This window comes from Scardinius erythrophthalmus (assembly GCF_964197995.2).
Source record: "Scardinius erythrophthalmus genome assembly, chromosome: 23".
Classification (NCBI taxonomy): Eukaryota; Metazoa; Chordata; class Actinopteri; order Cypriniformes; family Leuciscidae; genus Scardinius; species Scardinius erythrophthalmus.
The window spans coordinates 20,960,209-20,985,962 of record NC_138243.1 but is presented as its reverse complement, the minus strand read 5'-3'; the positions used below and the strand labels follow the sequence as shown (position 1 = coordinate 20,985,962).

The 25,754-nt window shown below is 37.1% G+C and overlaps 1 protein-coding gene across 1 annotated transcript in view; it reads right to left on the bottom strand.

Moving 5' to 3' along the window:
• Positions 1-25,620, bottom strand: part of ppm1e (protein phosphatase, Mg2+/Mn2+ dependent, 1E) — a 47,077-nt gene extending 21,457 nt beyond the window's left edge. The window contains exon 1 of the mRNA XM_081354669.1: positions 25,395-25,620. Coding sequence (XP_081210795.1) covers positions 25,395-25,576 — 182 coding nt within the window. The 5' untranslated portion in view covers positions 25,577-25,620. The remainder of the gene's footprint in view (positions 1-25,394) is intronic.
• Between the last annotated feature and the right edge of the window lie 134 nt (positions 25,621-25,754).

Genomic DNA, 25,754 nt, shown 5'->3' with positions numbered 1-25,754 from the left:
TTGACGTCATTCAGAGGAATGAAGGCTCAGTGTGGCTAACACTATATAGTCACACTTGATGTCAGGAGAGAAATGACGCTTTGCGCACACACGAATACACGCTATTGATGGACTTGCATTGCATATGAATGCAGTAATTATAACTAGGGACGTAATTAAAAGCCCACACAAACATTCAAAATGAGTTTCATCTCATAATACGATAATTAAGCAAGGTATCAGAGGCTGTGTTATATTTTAAAGGGCTTTCTTCCAAGCTCTCAAGTGCCTTATTGCTTAAATTAAATAGATAATACATAATAAATAATTTTTCAGTAAATATAACTTAACCTTTAAGCGGGTGCACTGAAAAAAATAGTTGTAGGATCTACTTTGAAACACTTTTCTCTCAGAAATTGCTAGTAAATTTCACAAATAATAACAAAGTTCAAGTGACATTGAATTAATCAAGAAATTTTGTAGAAAGACCGAAATAGTATTTTCTTGTAAAATTAAGTTCGACAAAATCAAATCGACAACAGTAACGCTGTCTCACCCAGTGCAGTGCATTTTGGGTGGGGCTATCTGTCTGTTCAACCAATGGCATACAGATGGAAACTAATGTGAAAACAGTCATTATATTAGCAATTCTGTTTAATAATAGACTTTAAGACTAGATGAACTACAATTTTATTTTCCAATACATTTGAACTAAATATGGAAATAGTTATGTGTATCTGGAAGAGCCTGTCTTTGTTTTAGTGTGGCTTGGCATTCACGTTATAACCCACCTACAGCAAAATCATGTCACACACACACAAGGCTCTCAAGGGGGTTTCTACTCCTACATTAACATTCATCGTCCTTGACTGTGTAAGATCTCCCAAACACTCAACATCAGTGTCACACACAGCTTCTCCTCTGAGACGCCAGTTCAGTTTAGCTATAAGTGACTGTTCTGTTGTGACGTGCAGCCATAATGAAGTATCATTTATCATCAAGATTAAACTATGATAAACATGCCTAAAATGATTATTAATGGGATAGTTCGCAAAAAAAGAAGCTTACCCTCATGTTGTTCACAACTCGTATGACTTACTTTCTTCTGTGGAACACAAAAGGTATTTTCAGCAAATAGTGCCTCAATTTTTTGGTCTGTTCCTTACAAAGCTATCATATGACTTCAGAAGAGATGATAAATATGGACTACATTTATTGTGTTTTGTTTCTTTTTTTGTTATGTTAGAGTCTGATAGTCCTAGTCCCCAACCACTTTCTTTATATTTAGGAGCCAGGATATTCTTTAGAAAAATCATCTTTTATGTTCCACTGAAGAAAGTAAGTCAGATGGGTTTGAAACGACATGAGGGAAAGTAAATAATGACAACATTTTTCACTTTTCCTTTAATGTGCGCAACACACCATGTTTAATTGTGTAATACAGCATGTAAGTGGACTTTCCCCAGTTCATCAGAAGAGCTGGTGGGTGAAAATTTAATTAAATTTGTGGGTGCTTGTTGATAAGTTGGAGTGTGTGTGTGTGTGTGTGTGGGCGCTCTCTCACATATATGACTCAAGGGTTATTAATAGAAGCATTCAGGATTAACACCAAACTAAATCCTCTTCCTGTTCATCACTCTCTCAATCTCTCTATTACACCCACTGTCCTCCCACACACACACACACACACACACACACACACACACACACACACACTCTCACTCGCGTACAATAACAGCATGCCTAAATAAAGACTAGTGCTTGTTCTGGGTCAAGGACCTTCATGAAAACCCCACTTTTCCCATCATTCCTCTTCTGCTCAGTATAGCGCCTCAGAGTCACGCTTTCGGAAAGGGAGGGAGAGAAAAGAGAGAGATGGCGTCATCACACCCACACATTGCGCTAACCCACACTTTTCATACTCTCTTCCTTTGACCTGCCTGCTGACGTCGCACAGGTTGAAAAGCTTTGCATACCTTTACCGACAAACTGAGTAAGAGCTAAATAGAAAGAGAGACAGAATGAGACCTAAAGATAAAGAGAGAAATAGGGCTTTATCAGAATAGGCTGCTTTTTGATGTCACAGGAAGTCGTGTTATCTCAGGTAACAGATAAAGGTGGGGTACACAGCGCAACTGGGCCTCAGAGAGCATCCTCATTATTTAATCTTTATACGGCAATTTCAAGGCACAGACAAGCAGCATTTAGTTCTAAATGTCACGGACTGTTTCGCCTATCATCATTTCTGGAGGCTTTGTTCAGAGTGGTGTACAAAAATACATTAAAATGAATAAAATTATGTCCATGCCATTATTTACAGAAAAATAAATGACTAAAGGAAAGCTAGATCTTTTCACTGCCTGTTCATACCAAGAACGATAACTGTCAATATAACTATAGAGAAAACAGTGTTAGTGCCCACACTGACGCACAGTAATATTCAGTTCATTATAAGCACACTGCAGTTGTCTTCTGCCGCTTTAATCATTCTGAAAGTGTTTCCAATAATATCATTGCTCTGTGTGATTAGAGTTATAGTTACTGGTGTTCCCAATTCTCATAGAATTAGAACGATTATTAAAACTTAAAATAGTTATCGTCCTTGGTGTGAACTGTGATCCAAGGTCTTCAGAATGTCATTGTTCTTTGAAGGAACCACCAGCATGATGCTAGAATGTTGTTAGGGTGTTGCTATGTTCTTTTAAAGGTGTTCTGAATCAGTTTTAGAATGTTGCTGTGGTGGCTAGGATGCATGGTTTGGTTGTAAATTGGTTGCTTACTGCATATATACAGTATATATATATATATATATATATATATATATATATATATATATATATATATATATATATGTATATATATACACATACGCTGCATCCAAAATCGAATACTTTCCTACTATATAGTATGCGAAAAACAGTAAACCATAATAAAAGTAAAAACATTAAAAGTTCCATAGTAAAAACATGTAATATTGAGTTAATACATATAAAAACAAAAACCAACACATTTTCACCTGTGAAAGGTTATCCCATTTCTTCTGGAATTTAAATTAGCGGTTGAATGTGGCATCTACGTACCTATGGCTTACTGGCCCATTTTTTTTATCAATTTAATCGTCCAGTAAAGTATAAAACAAAATTACATTTTGAAAATAGTAAAAGCACACTTCTCAACAAACTGTATAATTTGATTAAACATTCATGCCCTTTTTTTAACAAAAACGGTGCAAAAAAATGTCAAATTCTTGACTCTAATTCTTAGTTACGAATTTAAGCACACCCCTATAATTTGACAATTATTGTCTATAGAGAAATGTTGCCCTAGTGTTCTTGATCTCCAGTGTTAATTGGACCACAGGACTGAACAGATTTGAGTGCACTTGTGTTGGAATCTAGGCCATCAGCCCTCCAAACTCTTCACAGACGTTATCGCCATGCCATCTGGGCATCATCTCTCCCTGGCAAGGCGGCTCTATGTCCGAATCTCCAAAGGGGCAAGAACACAGTGGCCTGAAACCCGGGCTGGACGGTTGCCAGCAGAGGCTCCAGGCTCTGACATAATACGAAACACACCTCCACCCACCTTGACACCTAGCGAGGGGATTGAACACCCCCAAAAATTATGCCTGGACATCCTGCAAGCATGTGAAAAATAAAAAATAAATCAACAGGCTGATGAATTATAAATATGGGGCGACAGAAATGTAGAAACGTAAAGGAGATTAGAGCTAAAGAAAACAGAAAATATGAAATGACCTCACAGATCATTTTTACACAGCACTGATTGATAATGCTTGATAAAAAAATAGCATGGATTTCCTAATGGGGATCTTCTAGGAATTCTAAAAGCAGCCTATATAAAGTTGCATAATCTTAATGGCATCCTAATCATAAAACCATAAAACATAAACAACAAATAACTGTGAAATATATGCATCCTCTAGCTAACCTAATTCCATCCTCTCCAGTAGTTTTATTACAGGTCTGTTAAGGTCATTGCTCAGTACTGAATGCATGTCCACAATCATCATGTTGATTGTGCATTGCCATAATGCAGTTGAAATGATACTGTGGTCAGTATCATCACACCCTAAAAACCATAAGCAAGCCAATACAAAACATAAACTGGTTAGCCAATTCGAGTTATAACACCATATACCGAGTCCAATCTGTTGCTAGGTGCTACTAGGCAGAGGGCGTACTGTGGTTATTAAAGATCTTTGAATGTGCGTATCTAACCAGGATGTTAATGGGGCCTGAATAAACACATATTTGACAAAGTGTCATCATGTAATAGAGCCACTGTTTAACACACAGCTCTCAATCACGTAGTTCTGTTTAGCGAAACCAGTGAGGTCGGATATTACCGGACACTTTTTGAGTCATAAGCTCCCTCTGGAATATTTGTTTTTCCCCACAATGCATTTGCCAAACAAATCTCTTTTTGGATTATGGAAAGCAGGGTTTGAACTTTCACTTGTTCATACACCTTTCCTAGAAGTGATATTTGGTTGATTTGTAAATAATAGATGACCATTCAATATTTTAAATATTAATATTTATGATTTTTTTTCAAATTCCTTGTATTTCATTAATTACAGATTATAGTGTAAGGAAAAGCAATGTTCAATGATTTCATACATAAATTAATACATTTAAAATAAATAGAAAAATATGAAAATATATTTAAATAATTATAATAATAATTGTGTATAAATTGTGCAACATAAAAATGTTGTACATAATTATAAAAATGTAATTTAATCTAAATATGTGTGTATATACTGTATATATTATTATATATAAAATTGACATTAATTTAAAGTCAAGCCATCTTTATTTATATAGCGCTTTGTACAATAGATTGTTTTAAAGCAGCTTTAGAGGGATATAGAGGAAAATAATGATTCAATGATGCAAAGAGTTCAATTATGCTTTAAAGCAGCTCTAAAAAGACAAAAGTGTCATTGTTCAGCTGAAATTAGTCGATCCAGTTTCGTTCAATAACTGTGTAAAGATCATCAATATGAAATGAGTTCAATTCAGCTAAAAACAGTGATGTCATCAGTTCTCATCCAATTGTGTCAGTAAAGTCAAATTGCAAATATTAAGTGTCCCCAACTAAGCAAGCCAGAGGCGACAGTGGGAAGGAACCTAAACTCCATCAAGTGACAGAAATGGAAAAACAAAAACCAATTTGTCTCTCTCCATTCAAAATTCCTGTTGATGTTAATCATAAGTCAAAGGTTCAAGTTTCGGTACATAGCAGACAAATTAGGTCTCAGGCTGGCAGCATGTAGATGCTTGAAAATCTGAAGGATAAATAAGGTGAGCGATGTGGGCTATACGAAATGAAGTGTGCAAGTCTATTTGAGAGCAGATGACCTAGTTGAGCCAAAGAGGACGGTAATTTAGGCTGTAGTGACACCGACGCACAGTCCTACCTTCTGACCAAAACTTTTTTCTCTCCCCTCTAATAACTTCCAAATTTATATTCCACAGCATCCAGTTTTCCATATTCATCGAAAAATGATTCCAGCCATCCTTAGCAGACTTCATAAACTATTTTAGGCTACTTTTGTTTTAATTAGAGAGAGTTAGGTCAAGGTCAAAGGTCAAAGCATCTCTTGTCATATGCACAGTGAGGAAAACAAGTTTCCCTGTACAATGAAATTCTTTGAAATTCTATGAAAGTGCAAAGTATGTAAAAAAAACAAAAAAAAAACACACACACACAAACAAAATAAAAATGCTGTAGAAATAATTAGACTGTATAAAATATTAAAATATAGTACATCTATGTATGCAAATGTGCAATATTGACTATGTGCAAAACAATAATACATTAAAGTGCAATTTGAGAGCAGCTTCATGCTAATAGCAGCAATAACATTAACATATGTGCAATTGATGCAACAATTAGTCCAACTATTCTATGAGATAGATGAGACTAATCTGTGTCCACTGGCTACCTGTTTAAGAGTCTGATAGTTGAGGGGTAGAATAAGTTCCTAAATCTAAAAGTCCTGCATTTCACACTGCTATACCTCCGTCCCGAGGGTAGAAGAGTGAACAGTCCATGCTGGGGGTGGGTAGGGTCCTTAATGATGGAGGACTCTGAGATGGTAGATGGCCTCAAGAGAAGGCAGTGGAGTCCTGATGATCTTCTCAGCAGTCTTCACAATTCTCTGCAGACATTTGCGGTCCCTCACAGTAGTGTTTCCATATCACACAGACGTTAAAGATGTCAACTAAAACTAATATTGTGTAATGGAAGCTATACGTCAACTACAATGGCGTAATTTATTGTTTTATGCCATATTTACAATAGTTTGATCTTAAAAGGGATTAAAACTCACAGAAAATGGCTGCCAGTCAAAAAAACATGAACGATGTATAAGCATAGAGGCATAAATAGCCGGACAAAAGCCTGGATTCACTGTGTTTCTTACTATTGAGAGCCCCCCCTGATGAGCTTCTTCATCCTTCACCTGTAATATTTGGTCAGAATAACTTGAGAGGTTGACAAGAGCAATTTTTCAAGAGAAACCAGGGCACTTGGAGAGACTCTACACCTATAAGTGCACTTATACGGCACTGAGAGCGGCGTCTGTGCAATGGAACACACTTGGTTACTTCTTGTTCTGCCCAAGCCAATCATGCTGCTTGGGCCAAGGTTGTCTCCATGGCGATGGCAATGCTCAGTTCTTGAGGTAAACCATGTGAATTTTCTTTGACACTTGAAAGAACACAAACATCTTTGTTATTAATCTGCCAGTTAATTAACCTTAAATCCAGATACAAGGGCAGCTTCATGAATAAATCTTACTAGAAAGGCTTGAAATCTTTGGTTTGAATTCCCAAAAGAATTATGTGCTATTTTAGACATAAAATCTTATTTCCCTAAAAATCGGGAAATCTAATGCTTGCTATCGCATGACTTGACATTGCTCCCTTACACTGAAAAAAAGATGCTGTAGAACCTGCAGGACAGCCAGCCAGCCAGCCTCATTTCAGGACACAAACAGAACCTCTCGCCCTATTGTCTTCCAACCTGGGATTAACACCATAATCCAGAGATTACCATTTGCACTATTTTCCAGCTGTATTTGGCTATAGACAGACAAAGAGAGTCCGGGATGTCTCGGGAAGCAGCCGGCGCTTCCGGCGCGATTGTTAATTTCGGAAGTCCCCGAGAAGGAATTAATCAGCGGCATGGAGATTATTACCCAACACGCCTCTGCTGATTAAGAGTTACGCAAAGAGACATCACGAGTGCACACAAGGCCATGACTTTGGAAGCAAGATGCTCAGCAATGCCCTGGGTTCATCGTCACTGATCTATAAGGCGATCAAATTAGAGTCTCCCGTCCACAAATGAAAGCACAGACACTGCCATGATCGGGGCAAAATAATCATCATGCCTTGTTAGTACTTATGTACTTAAAGTTCTGCTCCACTAGCCTCGAACGCTTACCCTGTCTGCCATTGGTTGGACAAACAGATATTCCACCACAAAATCACACCATTTTTTGAGCCACTGTTGTCATGCTGGGCTGATCAGGTAAAACAACCTTTGAGGGTATCAACCTAGAAAGTATTACACAAAGATCTACACAAATACTGTCTACAAGACTGCTCTTGTTCCAGATAATGTCATTGTTTGGGTGTGTTCAGATCTCTGGAATGCAGAGGTGATTAAAACAGTTCACTCAGCTGAACCTGTAAAAATACATTTGCACAGCCATGTTTAATGATGAATATATTTTAGCTGTGTTTCAAATCATAGTCAGTTCCCATATCACAAAAAAAAATATATAAATTTCAAAATATATTTAAAATTTATCTATAGTATATAAAACTGGGCCGTTTAAGGATATATATTTTTCAAACCGTAAATATATTCCATTTAAACCTTAAAATGCCAAAATATATTACAAAATATGTTTCAAATCTTTACTAATTTATTAATGAATCTTTATAAATCTAAAATCTAATTTAATTTTGGCTAAATGCATAATGTGTTTTATATATATATATATATATATATATATATATATATATATATATATATATATATATATATATATATATATATATGAAGAGTTCAGATGCAAAAGCCTCTAAGTGCCATCTGAAATTTTCTTCTAAAATTAGCATTTTTATCAAGCTCGTATATTTAAGTTCAGTAATTTCACTTTAATGACAATTAATAGGTAATTTTCATTGCCATTAAAGTGAAACAAGTGAACATAAACATACAAGCTTGATAAAAATGATCATTCTAGAAGGAAATTTCAGATGGCACTTAGAGGCTTTTGCATCTGAACTCTTCATATATAAACACAATTATAACATTTTATAAATCTATTGTTATATACAGTATATAAGAGAGAGAGAGAGAGAGAACCTAAGCATATTTTATTTCATAATATAAATATGTACAACAAATATATTTGTCACCGGTATAAAATCAGATGTGCACTTCAAGCATAATGCATATCTTAAGTGCCGTAAACCCATATTATAAGGTTCAATTAACGTGCATGTTATATTTTAGCCCAAATCAAATATGCAATTATTTTCTTGAGAGTCTACCCTCAGGACTTACTAATTACACACTGGAGACAATTATTGAGAGGCGCTGTGTGGTAGTCGCTCAGTTCAGAGTTGACTTTGTAGTTTGCTCAATGGCACTTTGCAAAATGAAATTGATCAACTTGGAACAGGCAGTTCCTCTTTAGTATACAGGGCATTTTGAGCTCACCCTGAATTTCAGGTAAATCAATGATAAGGTTGTGGATTTGGTTCACTGAACTAAGCCATACCGCAGCCTGCTTCTAAATTAACTACATTTCTTTCAGAACATTTAAGTTGATCGAGTTGGTGCTTTACGCCATGGTGCATGATGGGATTTCGAGTGTTTTGATGTTTGTTTTGAGTGGGGATATCCTGAGTAAACCATTTATCCTATTATTTCTTCCCTCTCCCTTGCAAGTACACACAAACACACACACACACACACACACACACACACACACACACACACAGACACACACACACACACACACAGGAGAGCGCATCATTCTTGTCGCTGATGTATTCCTTCTTCCCAGGTGGAGAAGAGGGGAGCTGACTGGTCGAAACTGCAACGATCGCTGCTGACACCACAGGAATAGTCTGTGTTAGTGTGTGTGTGTGTGTGTGCTCAGCATGCATAATATTGCCCCGCACAGACAGGGTTTCTGGCACTGATACCTGTCCTTGTAAACAGAGAAGATTGACAAATTGGCTTTACTCTGATAGGAACACTCTGACAAACTGCCCCACTTGTTTAAAGAAACAGTTCACCCAAAAATGAATCACTTACTCTCATTTCATTCCAAATGTTTTTTGCATGACTTCCTTCCATGGAACACAAAAGCTTTTTTTTTATGAAAATCCTGACTGCTTTTTTCAGTACAATGGAAGTGAAGAGAGACTGGGGCTGCCATGCTTAAAAAACTCAATAAACGCATCATAAAAGTGCTCCATAGAGCTTGTGAACTACATTTCTATTCAAAAGTTTAATATAAGATATAAATACCAAATCAAATATAAAGCAACAAAAGAAACCTCAACATTTTTTAGAAGATATTTTGCTTTCATTTTTGTGAAGCAAGTCAAATTAGCCAGGCTAAGCGTCGTCAGAGAGCGACATAAGTGGCCTTAAGACCAAAGACTGGATTATGTAATCCACCAGCTGGAAGATCTGTTGTTTTGAGCAGCGAGATCATCTTAGGGGAAAAACCTGCACAGTCATGTATCTATGGACAAAAGGCTAATGAACACATGCAAAGTCTACCCTGTGGTAAACACAGATCCCAACAAGGTCACGATTGCAGGCAACATGGACAAGAGGCTGCTTTCCATTTCCTCTTCCAAATACTAGGCTTTCCTCTATAGTTATCCCACTCTAAGAAGCCCCCCCAAAACCCTGGTTTAGAGAGATGAGTCAGAATCTAAGCCCCACGGTGGTCCAGATTATTCACTGATGAGTCAGAGCTTCAGCGGAGAGAGAGAGAGCGGGGTACATCCAGGCACTTGACTGGAACACTGTGGCTAGTCGTGGATCTTTGGGGCGGCTCTGCTCATCAGCACATTGCTTATTATGACTCAGCCCTCACGCGGTCCACTCTCCCAGCGCTGACAGCTGAAGGCCACTGCAGAGGCGGACCGACGCAGCACACTATCTTCAGTCAGCTAATAGCTCCCTGCGACTCGGAGAGGGCCACGCTGTCACTGTGTGCATTCTCCTTGTCAGTGTTGTGAAAGTTACGGTACCTCAACTCTCTCCCAGTGTCTAAAACGTCTTACTCACTATGTACAACACGCAGGGTAAAGAATAACGCAGGTGTGCAATTCAAAATAGCACTAACGTGGTTTTCCGCCTCAGTGTTTTTCCTGGTCGTGAAGGTCACGACGATATCAAGAACTGAGCTGGAAAGGCTGGAGAAACGGTATGGAGGACAAAGGTCATGACAAAAGGGGAAAACAACTTTGTTGTGAAAGCTTTCAACAGAAAGTTGTTATGACTAAAACAGTCAGTGAGGAATTCTGGAGCCTTGACCTGCTGATTTTATATTTCAAAATGAATACTTTTATTCAGCAAGGACTAAATGTATCAAATGTCACAGTAAAGACAATATATTTCAAAAGATTTTTCAAATAAATGCTGTTCTTTAAACTTTTTCATTCATCAAAGAAACTTGAAAAAATGATCCTGGTTTCGACAAAAGTATTAAGCAGCGAATGTTTTGAACTGCGAATTGAAGTAATGATGCTGAAAATTTTGCTTTGCCATCACAGGAATAAATTTCATTTTAAAATATATTAAAATGTAAAAACATCATAATATTATCTTATAATATTATTATATTTCATAATATTACAGTTTTTACTGTATTTTTGATTTGATCAATGCTGCCTTGGTGAGCATAAGAGACTTATTTCAAAAACATTACAAAAATTCATACCAACCACAAACTTTTAGTTATTTGAATAATTATAAAAATATATTCTTGCAGTAAAACCAAATGCAAATGTTTTTTTGGTATAATTCTCTGTGAAATTGCACTGACTTATTGTCCATGCAACAGTGATGAAAGTCCAACATTTTAGTTCAGAATTTGATCTGTGGCTGGGCTTCGTGGTGACAAGCTGAGACCCTGAAACACACACACACACATACCGCAATACAAAAGCCTGGACTGAAATTAATCTGCTGTTCCAGTGCAATGAATCTCGAAACGGTGCAGGGGGGGATTCTAGTCTGAGGGGGTGGCGAGGGGCGGCAGGGGCGCTCGGCATTGTGTGCAAGCGGAGCGCCAGCCTGGAAAGTCAATAGCGGGGCCAGTGTGTTAAATATGTAGATGCCAGTGGCGTCAATAATGCAGATTTTCTCGGTGGTGGCAGGAGCCGCTGTCATAGTACGCCAAACTGCAGACACTAAGCTGTTCGACTAAAGTGGGTTTGATGGGCCAGAACTGGATCATGATGTCCACAAAATCCTATCACGTCCTGACCCAGATGTGAAGTTAAACTTTTATTTTTTGAATTTCTTCCATCATAGAGAATGCAGAGTTTACCTGGCTAGGTCACCCAAAAATAAAATGTCTGTCATCAAGTTGTTCTTTCTTCTGTGAAACAAAAACAAAGATGCAAAACAACACTGGACCTCAATGACTTTCATTGTATGGACAAAAACCTAACCATAACCTAAAAATCTTCAAAATATCTTCTTTTGTGTTCCACAGACAAAATATTGTCAAATATGACAGAAATGCTATGAAATGCCATAAAATGCAACAAACATAAGTGACCCATACCTGGACAGAAATCAATATCACAGTCCATGGCGTTTGACACATAACTGGTCATTTGCTCATTTTCAAATTTTATTACGGTTAAAAATATGTAATAATATATGTATTAAGTTGCATATGTTCAGTGAGCTATCAGGGACACCAAAATATGATTTGAGCCCCTGGAGAGTCAAAACTTTCTGACCAAGGAGGAGTTTAACCTGAACCTTCTCTACATTTTTACAACATTTTGCTTATTGTTGCATTTGCTTAGATCATACTGATGCAATAACTATATGAAGACCATCTTAGAGCAATATGAATATAGCATGCAGTATACACACAATATGGCAACAGACTGATGCGATAGAGTTACATAACCCGACTGTAGATTGGATTAGCTTTCTAAAGACTGCTGGACAAGTAGAGCCATGGACATGTAAGCTGCAAATGTGCTCTAACTTCAGCCATTGGAAACTGAAATATGTCACTCAGGGGTCTTGACATTCACTCAACTGGAACAAGTCAATGTCATGACCCAAAACTGCAATAGATGACTTCCACAGCAGCAATGTTACAACAAGAATCAGGCGAAAGGTACAACTGGAAAAGGTACGACTGGAATAATGTTCTGGTTGCATTTTGAAGATGCTGTTTCATCCAGACAACTAACACTGGATGAAGAAGTGGAAACCAGGTCCTAGGTCAACACTATTTGACCCTATCTCTCTATCTTTCGGTCATAAGCTTCTGTTGGTAACTACGCCTGGATCATGATTATTTGATCTAATCCACTTTTTATCAAACTTTTAATTTGGAATCCAAATAATAATATATGGAATCCAAAGATAATACAGAAATGCAGTGAAATACACACAATGACAATGGCAGAAGTATGATAGGCAAGTATAATACACCAGTGCTAACACTACCATATAGGGTTGCAAATGTACACTACGTAAAAAAAAAAATGTTTTTTTTTTTTAAGAAAATAAATGAATACTATTGTATTAATATCAATGATTAATATCATTCAGCACACATTAGATTATTACAACACATTCGATTTATTAAAAGTCACCTTTTAAGAGTGAGCAAAAGGACGTTTTTGTGTGTGTCCCTTTAAATGCAAATGAGCTGCTGCTCCCGGCACAGAGCGCAGAGCTTCGACAGCTCGTTCTTAGCAGCTTCGATTACCTCACATAGACATGCACAGAAAATTTCAAAAACTTTTAGCCTTTTATGTTCAAACCAGAGTCAGACAAATATAGAGAGACTCAAGAAGTAGTGACAACATATTGACAACATTTCTGAATGGTTAGTTGATGAATTTATCTTGATAATATATAAATCGTGGGGGCAGGGTTTATGTAAATTTTAGGGTTAGTGATGTCACTAACCCTGGAGGAATGTCGTGTAGTCCTTACCAGCCGTTTGTTGTAGTCCTTAAAAAATGATTTCTTTAAAAGCAAATATCTCCCTTTGCTTTGAACTTTGAGCATTGTAACTTTGCAGATGTTGTTTATGCTCAAACAGCAACATTACACACTAACTAAAGTTAGAAAAGTGAAATCATAATCAACCACCCCTTTAAAAATAGAAAATAGTTTTTTTTATTTGGATTTTTTTTTTTTTTTGCTGTATTATTTGATCAAATAAATGCAGCCTTGATAAGCATAAGAGACTTTCAAAAATAAAAAATCTTAATGACCCCAACAATTTTTAACAGTGGTGTATATAATCAAGGCTTTATGTGCATTGTGGGTTTTTAAAATTCACATGGCAAATATATTTTTCTTTTTTCAAGCTAGCCTGCCCTAAAATGGAAAAAGTTAAATATTAGGATGGCCTACTTGTATTCTAGCATTTATGAAAACAACAATAACATCAATATTATCAATACTGTAATGCTATTTCTTGGATTCAATATGAGGCTTTTAGTCCATACAATGGAAGTCAATGGTAACCAAAACTGTTTAGTTCTTCAAAATATTTTCTTCCACAGAAGAAAATGAATCTTAATTTTTGGGTGAACTATCCATTTAAGGAGTACATGTATCAAATTGCACTGTAAACATGATGTCAACCATAAAACATCGTGATATATACAGTCAACATGAATATGGTGTGTCTGTGAGCTGAAGAGCTCCAGATCCAGGGAAGCAGTGTAATGTAGGTCACTTTACTACTCTGCCTCCACACAGCCCCAGTTCCACAGCCCAGGGACTATAGGTAGAAAGTAATGATCAAGGGAGAGTATACACATACACACACACACACACACACACACCAGCACACTGTATTGGGTCATCCACTCCAGCTAGTCCACTTTCCCTGTCCTCTACAAGGTCACCTTCTGAGGTTGCCAAATGAAACCAGAACACTTTTCTCAGGGCGGTGATCCATATTCAGAGTCAGACTGAATCAAAATGAGGTTTGACTTATAGCAACTCACCACCATTTACACTGAGCATTGCAGGACAACAGGTGCATTTCATCTAGATCTCCTCAGCCACAAGGTTCACACCAAAGAGGTCAGGGACTATGCTAGCCAGCAAAACCATAAACGTCTGATCCAATTAAAAAGCACAGATGCATAAAAAAAAAACATTTTGCACCAAATGTTCGAAAACACAACTGAATTGATTGACATTTGGAGAACTGAATAATTGATCTAGCTTCGTAATAAAAATAATATTTATAGACTTGATGCGAACATGTTGCAACAAAAAGATGCTGCATTAATACTGCCATAAAACTAAACAAAGTTCAGTAACATCAAGTGTTTGCAGGTCTGGACAAAACCTGAAGTAAAACAGCTGGAGGGAAAATTGCAACTACAGGGGAGAAGGGAAGGCAAAAGGCAAAAGGCAGGAAAAAGGCAGGACGGGAAAGAGAAGAAGAGAGAAACTAATTTTTCAGAGCCAGATTGGAGACATCAAGTGTCAGGATTAAGAGAGATTAAATGTGCCAACAGTTTGGGGCATTCTGCTTAACAAAAGATGCTTTAAAAAAAGCAATTTTAAGACTGCATCTCAGCACAAAACAAACTCAACACATTCTTTACTTAAGTTAAAGAATAAGCAAAACCACAAATTATACTTTAAAATATCTGCAAAGTCACAGAATTTTCATAACACATAATTATTTCATTATAAGGAACATAAGATAACTTAAAGTATTGTTATTTAACTAAACTAGAACTAAAACTATTACAAATCTTAAAAGAAAAAGAAAAAAAAGAAATACATAAAAAGTGCTAAATAAAATAAACCAAAATAAAATATAAGATTAGAACTTAAAAACTTAAACTTAAAAAACTTAAAAACTTAAAATGAAAATTGAATAAAATAAAATAAAATCTAATTCAAAATATTATTAAATACTATATATAATAATACTAAAATAACACTGAAATAATACTAAAAGCTCTCAAAAGAGGCCTTCGGGCTCTCTATTTGAGAAAACAAAAGGAAATAAAATAAATCAGAGGGAAAAAATACAGAAAATAAATTGTACTGAAAATAAATCTAGCTCATTCTGTTAGTTCGATTAAAAAAAAATGTGTGTGTTGCTACGTTTTCTAATAATCAAATGAATTAAATATAAACTATATCATATTCTGTAATTTGTCCTGAGTTTAATCCTCTGCACAGTCTCTAACATCATCCGTTGTAAAATCACTGTAACGCACAGCCTTGAGTGGCTCATTCACCTGTTAATGACTAGCACTAATCTGGACGACGTAGTGTGCATGACTCTACCACTTCTGACCTCAATGATATTGCAATGGGAAATCCAGACCCTGTAGATCTCAGAGTGTTAAATGAACAGTGTCTCTTCTGACAGGCTGAATAAACGAAGCCCTTTATTGCAGAACCTGAGGGGACCCTGTGCTAAGAGTGGTGTAGAGAAGGCCACTGCACTGGTCCATCAGCCCTGGTGGAAGGGCAAGAGCTGCAGTGCTGGGGCAGCCCTTAGTAATCCCAGCACAGCCTGATGATTAAGGGATTACCACAGCAAGTAGTTTTCCATCCCAGGAGAGCCCTGCTCATTGGACTGGTCAGCACAATATAGACAGGAAGAATGAAAAAGTGAGAGAGGCGAGAGGAACCAACTGAAGCGTAAAGATCAAAATCTGGCTTTGGGCATGAGAAACGAAGGAAAAGATATGTCGATTGGTTCCCTGAATGACTAGATGACTGGCTTAAGGAATCCATGTTAAATTGGATTGACTTGATATATATGTATAAGTAAAAACAACTAGACAGAGGGCAACAAAATTAAACAGAATGGGGGGGGGGTATATTTTACTATATCTCTTTATATAAATAGGTTTAGGAAAAGAATAATGGGGACGGTTGGATTTAGTAATAGAACAACGGGACGGTTGGGTTTAGGAAAAAAAGAACGGGACGGTTGGGTTTAGGAAACTTGACATGTGGGACATGATCCCCGGTCTCCTGGGTGAAAGTCCTGTGTTGTTTGACCCATCCACCACCCCAACCAACCGGATTTTCGGCCTTTCATATTACTCGCCACCGTAGTCACTCTCAACGCTACGGAATCGTGCTGACCATCACGAAAACAAAACAAAACAGATAAACGCGTCCGTGTACACAAATCAATAGATTAAATTACGTGACCATTTCAGGAACTGTCGTGAGACTGGGCTGGTCTGACAGGGTAGGGGGCGTGGCATCACGATCGTCTATCGGCACAACCCTAATTTGAAATGTTGTAAAAGCGAGGTGGAGATGGCATTTTTAAGACTCAACAGGTGAGCAAAGTATTTTATTGAACAGATAAATTGCTATATGAAGCTTTCTAACAGAGGTCATTGTAAAACATCTATTATGGAGAGTCATTTCAATATGGTTTTTGTAGCAGTGTGTTGGAAGTACCATGTCTATAAATAGATCCTTTCAAACTCTGAATGTTTTATGAGAAGTAGGATAACTACATTCATCTGCAGTCACGCAGAGCTGAAGCACAACCAAAACAATGTTCATCCACAAAATACATGTTTTTTAACCGCAAGAGGGCCAAAAGTTACATAGCGTACCTTGTGTGCTATATGATGGCAAAATGGCAGAACCAATTAAATATTCTATATTGGTCAATAGCAGCAAGACATTTAAAATTAATAAATAAGATAATATGTATAAAAGTTGCTGATATATATCGTCCATCTTTAGACATTTCTGAGAGTTTTCTGTTAATATCAGCACACTAATCAAACCATATGTAAGTGACAGGAAAGATCAATATGCCACCAAACAGCTAGTCAGTTATCAGACAGCTAGTTGACCATTGCACATCTCTAAATGTACTACAGTATATAACAACTTAAAATGCAAAATTATTGGAAAGAACATAACAACAACACAGTGATTTTTCCAAATGCCATTCCTGATTAAGGGTTTCAAAGCTTTGGCATTTCAAACACACTTCTTAAAAGGTGAACTTTGCCTTCTGAAAGTACAGCGAACTGCACGGTGCACCTGAGCGCGCCAGCACCAAACAGAATGAAAACCAGCCCCCGTCCAACCCACTCAGCTTAATTGCTCTGCAACTGCAGAGAAGCGGGGAATCAATCATATTTCCATTCAATTAGCCAGCCAGCAGTTAGAGAGGAGGTGATGGACCTCTTTTAAACAAATGAAATACAGGCAGGGATATACAACCTTGGCGGACCTGTGAGGGAGACACTGCTGGCAGCTCTACAGTGATGAGAATGTTGCACAACGCTTTGAATGCTTGTGTTTTTGTGGTCTAAGGTTTACGTAACATGGCGCAGGTGCTTTTTTTGTTTGTGATGGAAGAATGAAAGCTTGTTGACGAGAAAATCCAAGAGAACACAAGTATTATAGCGCATTACACTGACCCCGATGCGGAAAGACATTTCAGTGGCAGATCTGAGTCAATATGAAACCAAAATGGATCTTATTACCTTTCTTCAAACATATGCCTGACCTTATGGAGCGCTGCGGTGATGATGAATTTTTGTAGGCCAACCCGGAAGTTAGAATCACACTGGTTTCCTCAACAAAAAAACAAAAAACGAATAGGTTTTTTTCATAGACTTTTGATTGTCGCAAAAGATAAGCTCTGTGATCAACAAAAGTTGATGATACATACACATTTTGTCCATAGATAATTTTCACAAATGAACACAACTTTTATGAATTTTGAAGCCTAAATACAATCGGCAGGAATAAAAAGCTAACCTTAGGCTATGAACAAACTACACCCCACGGTCGCACGACTTCAAAGGTACCACCACAAAGATTTCGACGACTCTTTTAGCATTCCAGGGTAGGAAGGCATCAAGCAACGTCCGAATCCAAAGTTAGCTTAACTTCCTGTCTCCTAAGATGCCTTAAAGATTTTTGAAGGCAGCATAGATGTATCCTTCACTCCCTTTAATATCCCAGAATCCTGTGCTTTCCATTCTGTGACAGTGGAGCTAAAAAATAAAGATGGCGTCTGAAAGTTGCGGTTGGTGGTCAGTTTGTGTAAATGTACGTTTTTGACCAATGTTTTCCACTTTTGATGTCATGTCTTTTGACGTGCTAGCGAGAAATTACTATTGTAGTAATTAAATATTTGCTTGGTTTTAACGATCTTTGGTGAAAACTGTTACATTGCCTCAGATGTCTGTCCGAAATCAGTTTCGTGAGGTACCTTTGTTCGCTGACGCTGCCTGCAAAGTCATTGCCTGATAGGGCAGCGAGGCAACAAGTTTTCGGATGCAGACTTAGTCTTTATTAAAAATATAATAAAAAAAAAAAAAAATAAAAAAATATATATATATATATATATATATATATATATATATATATACCCTGAAAGTTAGCATAGTTTGTAAGAACATGATTATAAACACAACGTGTTTAATGGCGTTTAATGTTCCTGACAACGTCTGCAGCAACTTGTTAGCAACCGCATTTTTCAAAAAATCATGAGTGGGGTTTTACTGGTGTGTTTTATGTTGTAGAATAAAATGTGAAATATCTTGAGCTTGTTTTAACCAGTCAACACAGACCTTATTTCAGGCTTTTAGCCAAAATCCCACTAAAAAAAACATTGACTGCAGTACGATGGAACAGGAAGTGCTAAAATGCTAACTCGTTTCTTGGTTATGGCCTACAAAAATATGTTTCATCTGTGCGCATTATTCCAGATAAAAAAATAAATATATTAAAAAAAATGTCATACCTTAACCCACATCTGAAATATCTTTCCTTTTCAGCAGACATAATTTGTGACGAAACCCTCTTATTTGTCAAACCTTCGCTGGATATTTCACGACACAAAAATACAGAAGTAAAATGTAGCGTAAACACCATTTCATGCTAAAGTCCATGGTATATTTTGCTCTCAAAAGGCCTTAAGCTTACAATTGTATGCACACAAAACAATTTAAACAAAATTAATTACATGATGTGCAAATTAATTAATCGAATACTTCAATTCCATTCACACAGGACATGTTCTTGCACTCTCTGGCACATCCGTACACACTGTCCCCTTTGAGATGAAGCACCCTGATCTCTGAACAGTGACAAAAAGACAAGACAATCTGGTCTTAGGCTCTCTCTTATCCTCTCCTGACCTCCCAAGAGGCACATTTAGGAAAAACCGAAAAAGAGAGAAGACCTTAAGCCGAGTCCTAATTAATATCTGGCCCAGAAAACATCATTCACGGAAGTGCAAATAACGGCTATGGATGCCAATGGTGGTTTATAAGTAATGACTTGTGAATCCTTGAGGAGCAGCTCTCTCCCTCTCTCTCTTCTTGGCCACTGCTGTCATCCTTGTTTGTCCCAGTGCAGTTCTAAATTTGTCCATATAGACTGCCGAAGCGGAGGCTAGTTCATTCTGCCGTCAGCTGAAATGAAAACAAGCTGAGGGGAGCCACACTCGCTTCTCTTAAGTGTCAGGTCTGATCACAGTGGAGATGAACACACAGTCCTAGAGGCCTAGGGGAGGCAATGAGCTGGATTGATTTATTGATCAAATATTCTTCACTGTGTTTTGTGGTTTCAGCTGCAAACTATTACTCAGAAAATGAAATTCAATTACAGGCAATAGGAGAGCCACAGGGGTTTAAAATGTTGCAAGGATCTGATGGTATCCTGAGCACTTCAGAGCATGCAAAGGACAAGTAAGGTACTCTATGTTTCTTGCCGAATGCACTTAACTTGCATTCTTGCATTACTGATCAAAAAGTGTGCAACCATTTTGTTTTTGAACTACTTTAAACCTGATAGAGGTTTTTGAAAAAAAAAAAAAAGATCACAATTATTAATTAATTTGGGAGCTTTTCCCACAAAATACTAATTAGTGATGCACCTATATTAAAATTCTGGCTGATAGCAATAAGCAAGTAATTATTTTCAAGCTATGGCTGAATTATCAGTGCCCAATATTGCAACTCAATTCTATTTAGTCTAAATACATTTAATTGATTAAATTAAATAAAATCAATAATTTAAATACAACAACTGAATTTAGGCATCACAACAATTTAAGGCTTCATTTTACAATGTTAGCAGATTATTAGCATTTTAACTTTAAATGAGTGTTAGATGGCAATTTTTTTTATATCAATGTAAAAATAGGGGAAATGAGCATGAACAATGAAATATCAGTTGATACAGATAAAAAAAAACAACAACAACGATGTTTTATATAAATTTTATATACTAGCTATATATAAATAGTTCTTGATAACCCATATATTGTGCATCCCAGCATATCTTGTACTGTAAGTATTTTGATTAAAATTGTAAATGGATTGACAGTTCTAATAATTCATAAATAAAAAATAAAATAAATCTAAATAATTTAGAGAATTGCATTACTTTATTTGTAACAAATTTACAATATTTTTTTAGACAGCACACAATAGACTGGTTTTGAGCCTGAAATAAATCTAAATCTGATTATAGCTCTACAAAAGAAAGTCTGTATGTGATCGGAGTGGTAGGGGGTTGGGTGAACGGGCTACGCCGATCATCTGAAGCACAGCTGCTGTCAGTGTGTGCCTGAAGAGAAACCATACTCTAATGCCAAGCCAAGGGTGCCCGTGGCCACATTGACCCAGATGAAAAATAGCATCCTTTCATCTAGACAACACCTGGCCACAGATACATTGTCTGCTCTAATGGAAACAATGCGCTGCTGACACATCTATTTGTTTTGCTTAATTATCGGATCAATGTTGTCATGATCAGACATCACAGGACGGGTCATCTGTGATGCTGATCAAACACTGATAATGAAGAATCCATGAGATGACAGCAGTTTAAAGGGACAGTTCACCCAAAAATGAGTACTGAACACAAATGTGCAAAACATTTGTAATATTTTTCAATTATAGAAACTAGATCCCATATTATAATGTGCTTTATGATCCCATTTGTGTGTTTATCCTTAAAAAATACAATGTGGTTACATTTTTTAATTTTAAACCTTCCATTCTCTTAAATATTTGAACCCTAAACCTGATCTTCACTCGACAAAAAGGGAAACTCCTGCCATCACAGATGAGTGAACGCCGCATATGATGCTACAACATGCAAATCCTTCCCTCTGCAACAGATATTTCCTCCATCATTGATTCTATCATGACACAGTTGTGTTGTGTAGTGTGCCTTTTTTTCATTCCCATAGGCGCTCCCTTGGGCTCTGGGCGTGTTGATGTGTTGCACGTCTTTTGTGCGTGGGCACGCGTGTATGTGTGAGTTTTGTGTACCTCTGTATGTGTGTGGTTTACAGCTGCGAGAGACGGGGGTTTAATGAGCTTTAGGAGAGCGTTCCTCTATCCATTAGTGTCTATCAGGACTCCCCATGGGCTAAGAGGACCTGCTCACCACAGGAGGAGGAAACAACCTCCCTCCCAACCTCCATTTTTAGCCACACATTCGCCTCACATCCCCATTTATCAGAGAACAACAACTAAACCAGACTGTGCTGGATAACATCATCGAATATTTACTGTCAACTAAAATAGAATGGGTATTCCTGTTCGACTTGATTTTGAATTTAGAGAGAGATCATATACTTACAATACTAGCATCATGAATTTCACCATTCATATATGAGGGTGGGTCACAAGGATTGTCACAAAACGAAGGGAAAAACTATCCAAAATGTAATAATAAAATGCAACTAACCATATAATTATACATTTAGAATAGCAAAACAATTGTAAAAAAAAAAAAAAAAAAAAATATTTTAATATTCTCAAATTAGTTGTTGATGGTAGATTATGTGCAGCCAATCAAACTCTATAATATTTTAGAAAAAAAATCATATCACTAAGAAACCATGCCAACATGCATTTTAAAAAAAAAAATATATATATATATATTATGTAAAGAATAAAATAAAATAAAATGGCTGGGAGCAACTAGTTGCAAGGTAAAACATTTTTTTTAAATTAAATTAAATACAATTCTGACATTCATGTCAATTAGAATACCAAAATGGAACAGTTGCAAGGAAAAATGAATAAATACATAAATAAATAAAATAACCTGCCTACATTATGTACAGCATAAAATCTGGGTCAAAACCAATCAAAACCAGTTGAGGAAGACTATATTACAATACTGGACCTTCAAAAAGAACAGTAAAAGCACAAGCTAAACCATTGCTATCGTTAACATAAATCATGCATTGAGGACCCCACCAGCGAAATACGCTATATTAATATAAAATATGCCGCGATGAAATCCTTATGTGTAGAGGTCTGCTGAGTCACTGTTTCTCTATTGATTGGCTCTTATTAAATGATACCCTGCATTCTTCCCCAGTCAGACATGTCACGCCACTGGTGGGTTGGCACCATCATTGGAGCTCTGGATTTGTAACGAAGCTTATTCACTGTGCCGTCACCGACCTCCCCCTCCCATTTTTTGCTTCTCTTCTTCTTCTCCTTTTTACACATACACACACAGCCACCCTGTACCCGCACTCTAGAGGGAACAGAACAAAGGGGATCTCCACTTTTCTCTCAGGACTATTATTAGATCTTCAACCCAGCGACAAAATAATCATACGTTCAGCTGAATCACCACACAGGAAGCAGAAGCTTCAGTCCTGAAGTATGCGAGGCGGGCGAGCAAGCCTTCGGTTTAGAGCTAGGGATAAACTGATGTAGCTAAATGGAAGAGAATGCATTATTTAGGGATCTAAATTCATGTTTAGATTTGAAATAAATGCACATACACCGCTTTGACTATACAAAATAATTATGCATTCCAGTGGCAAATGGTTTAATCAATCTATGTCAGGTTAAGGTCATTCAACTTAGCTCCCTGTCAGAAAAACGGTAAACACCCATCAACCTCAGGCAAACTGACCATATAACTCTCTCCTGAGGATCAGATATTAGTCAGGGTCAGTAACCTAAAATAAACATTAACATCTGAGTATCCAAACAGACATCGGTGCATTGAGCACTGCAAAAATCTGAATGTGGACATAGCTCTGTGATTCCCCAAAAAGACTGTATTTGTGTGTTTGTTTGTGCGAGAGCAAAAGGGATTCTCCACAGCAGGCCATGGCAACCTGCTGCTGACATGTGAAAGAAATTCAAACACAAAAAACAATAACCTCGTTGTTGGACGCAGTTTAGATCAAAATGAAAAGGTCTGTAGATGTGTAAAATATGATTTGAGCAAATGCATTCAAGGATGTAACCAAATATTCAAGATTCAAGTGTCCAAAGGTCAGATTTTATGAATCAGTCAAAGAAAATTCCACATTGATTGACCACTAATCTGAATAGTCACATTATAATCCATGTCTAATAACACACAGATTATAAGTGGTGTCTAATAATATTAAGAATATTCTTATTATCATTGTCGAGTGATATTCATATAATTTACATAATAATCAGTTTATAATAATACAAAGATTTTAATCAATCTCTAATAATATTCAGATTATAACTAATGTCCATTAAAATTCAGGATACTCACATTATAATCAATGTCTAACAACATTTAGACTATTCAAATCATAATCAATTTCTTGTAATTCTCAGAATATTCTTATAATCATTTTCAAATAATATTCAGAATATTAATCTTATAATCAATGTCTAATATTTCTTAGAATATTCATAGAATCAATGTCAAACAATATTCAAAATGTTCTAATTATAATCAATGTCTGTGATGGTAATTTATGGCCCTGAAATCACCTATGTACTATGTAAAATATACTCCATTATAGCCACAAAATGGATGCAGATATATGACACAAAAAATAAATCAATGTAGCACAGTTGAAAACACCTGACTCAGGAAATGTGCAACTATATGGGCATTTGCGCACCCATTTATCACCAGATCCATTAGATGTGTATGAGTAGGTCTATTTCATGCTCATAAAGGTTCTGCTGGGTTTGAATGGGCTATTTATAGCAAGCCAATGACGTAGTTTATCAAACGTAACCCCTTCCCACAGATCTCGCCCAGAATTCAAAACACCGCGATATCACAATGCTCGCTACACTTCATTTACACTAAGCTGTTCACGTTTGAATGTACATGAAGATGTAGACAGGTGTGTCTCGGCATATGGCGATGGCACACACAACTGCCGAAATCTTGAAATAAAAACGTAACCGTGTTGCATGAAACATGCATTGGGTCAAAACCATGCTAAGTTATCTCGTCGACCGACGAACCCCGTCCAGCGCTTGTTACTGGCGACACGGATGCGGGATGCTGTATGCTTACTCAGATTACAAACTGATAAGCATGCGATCATCTCAGATGAAAACATGTCGTTAACAACTGATCGAAAAGAAAATGGTAACGTCAACTCAAAATATGGAGAAATACAGGTGCTCGTACCACATCAGAGGATTAAAGACACGAGTAAAGGGGGTCACTGGAGAACGGAGGGTGTAGCCTAATCAGAAAAATGGACTACAAATATCTGCTTGCATTGCACTGTGAACGAAACACATCAAAAAAATAAGTATTTTCCCATCAGGATGACTTTCACGGTTGTCATATTTTTCCTTAATCTGTAATTGCTATCATTGTTATAATATCAATTAGTATATAGGCTATTATTAAATATTAAAATCTGACAATATAACGTTAATTATAACTATTTAAATTATTGACGCACCTGTAGACATATCGTAGTAGCACATGAACTATTTGGGAAAAGCTATAGTCTTAAAGTGGCCAGACTAAAACTTTACCCGTGTCGAAATGTACGAAACATTCAGATCTGGAACAGTGTGAAATTGTGAAGTTCCCTACAGTAATAATATCCAACACTGTGCTTGAGTTATTAAGAGTGATGAATATTCCTGCGCTTCTCATCCACACACACACACTCAAATAACTGTGCTAGTTACTTCTATGCAATTATCTTACTTGAACACGGGACGATTTTTTTTTTTCTTTTGTCGTCCACATATTTTTATTCTTACGCTCTCTAATGTTATAAGCGCATCTTATAGGCTAATATAACAACATATGCATAGTAAGTGAAACAAATGAAGCGCGACGGCGCATCGGTACTTAACTATTTACACAGGTGCTGGAGACACAGGTCGAGGCATTCCCCTTCCACCTCTTCCTCCGAGATGAGGTCCGACAAGGGGCGCATAGGTAGAGGTCCGTCTTCTTGGAGAGGTGGCTTCATCTCACGCAAGAAGAGCTCCAAGAACCTCTTGAAGGTTTTCTCCTCGTTGGCAGAACCGGCCATTGCTTCTCATTCCTGGAGAGACCAGAGACAGCTGGAGCCGGGAAAGAAGTCTGCACTACTTTGAATCATAGGCTGGAGCGACTCTCTAGTCGCGCGAGTTGGGGAGGGCCCGCGCCGCGCGCGTGAAAAGAGAGGGGAGTCGCACAACACACCGACGTGACGTCACAAGGGGCGGGGT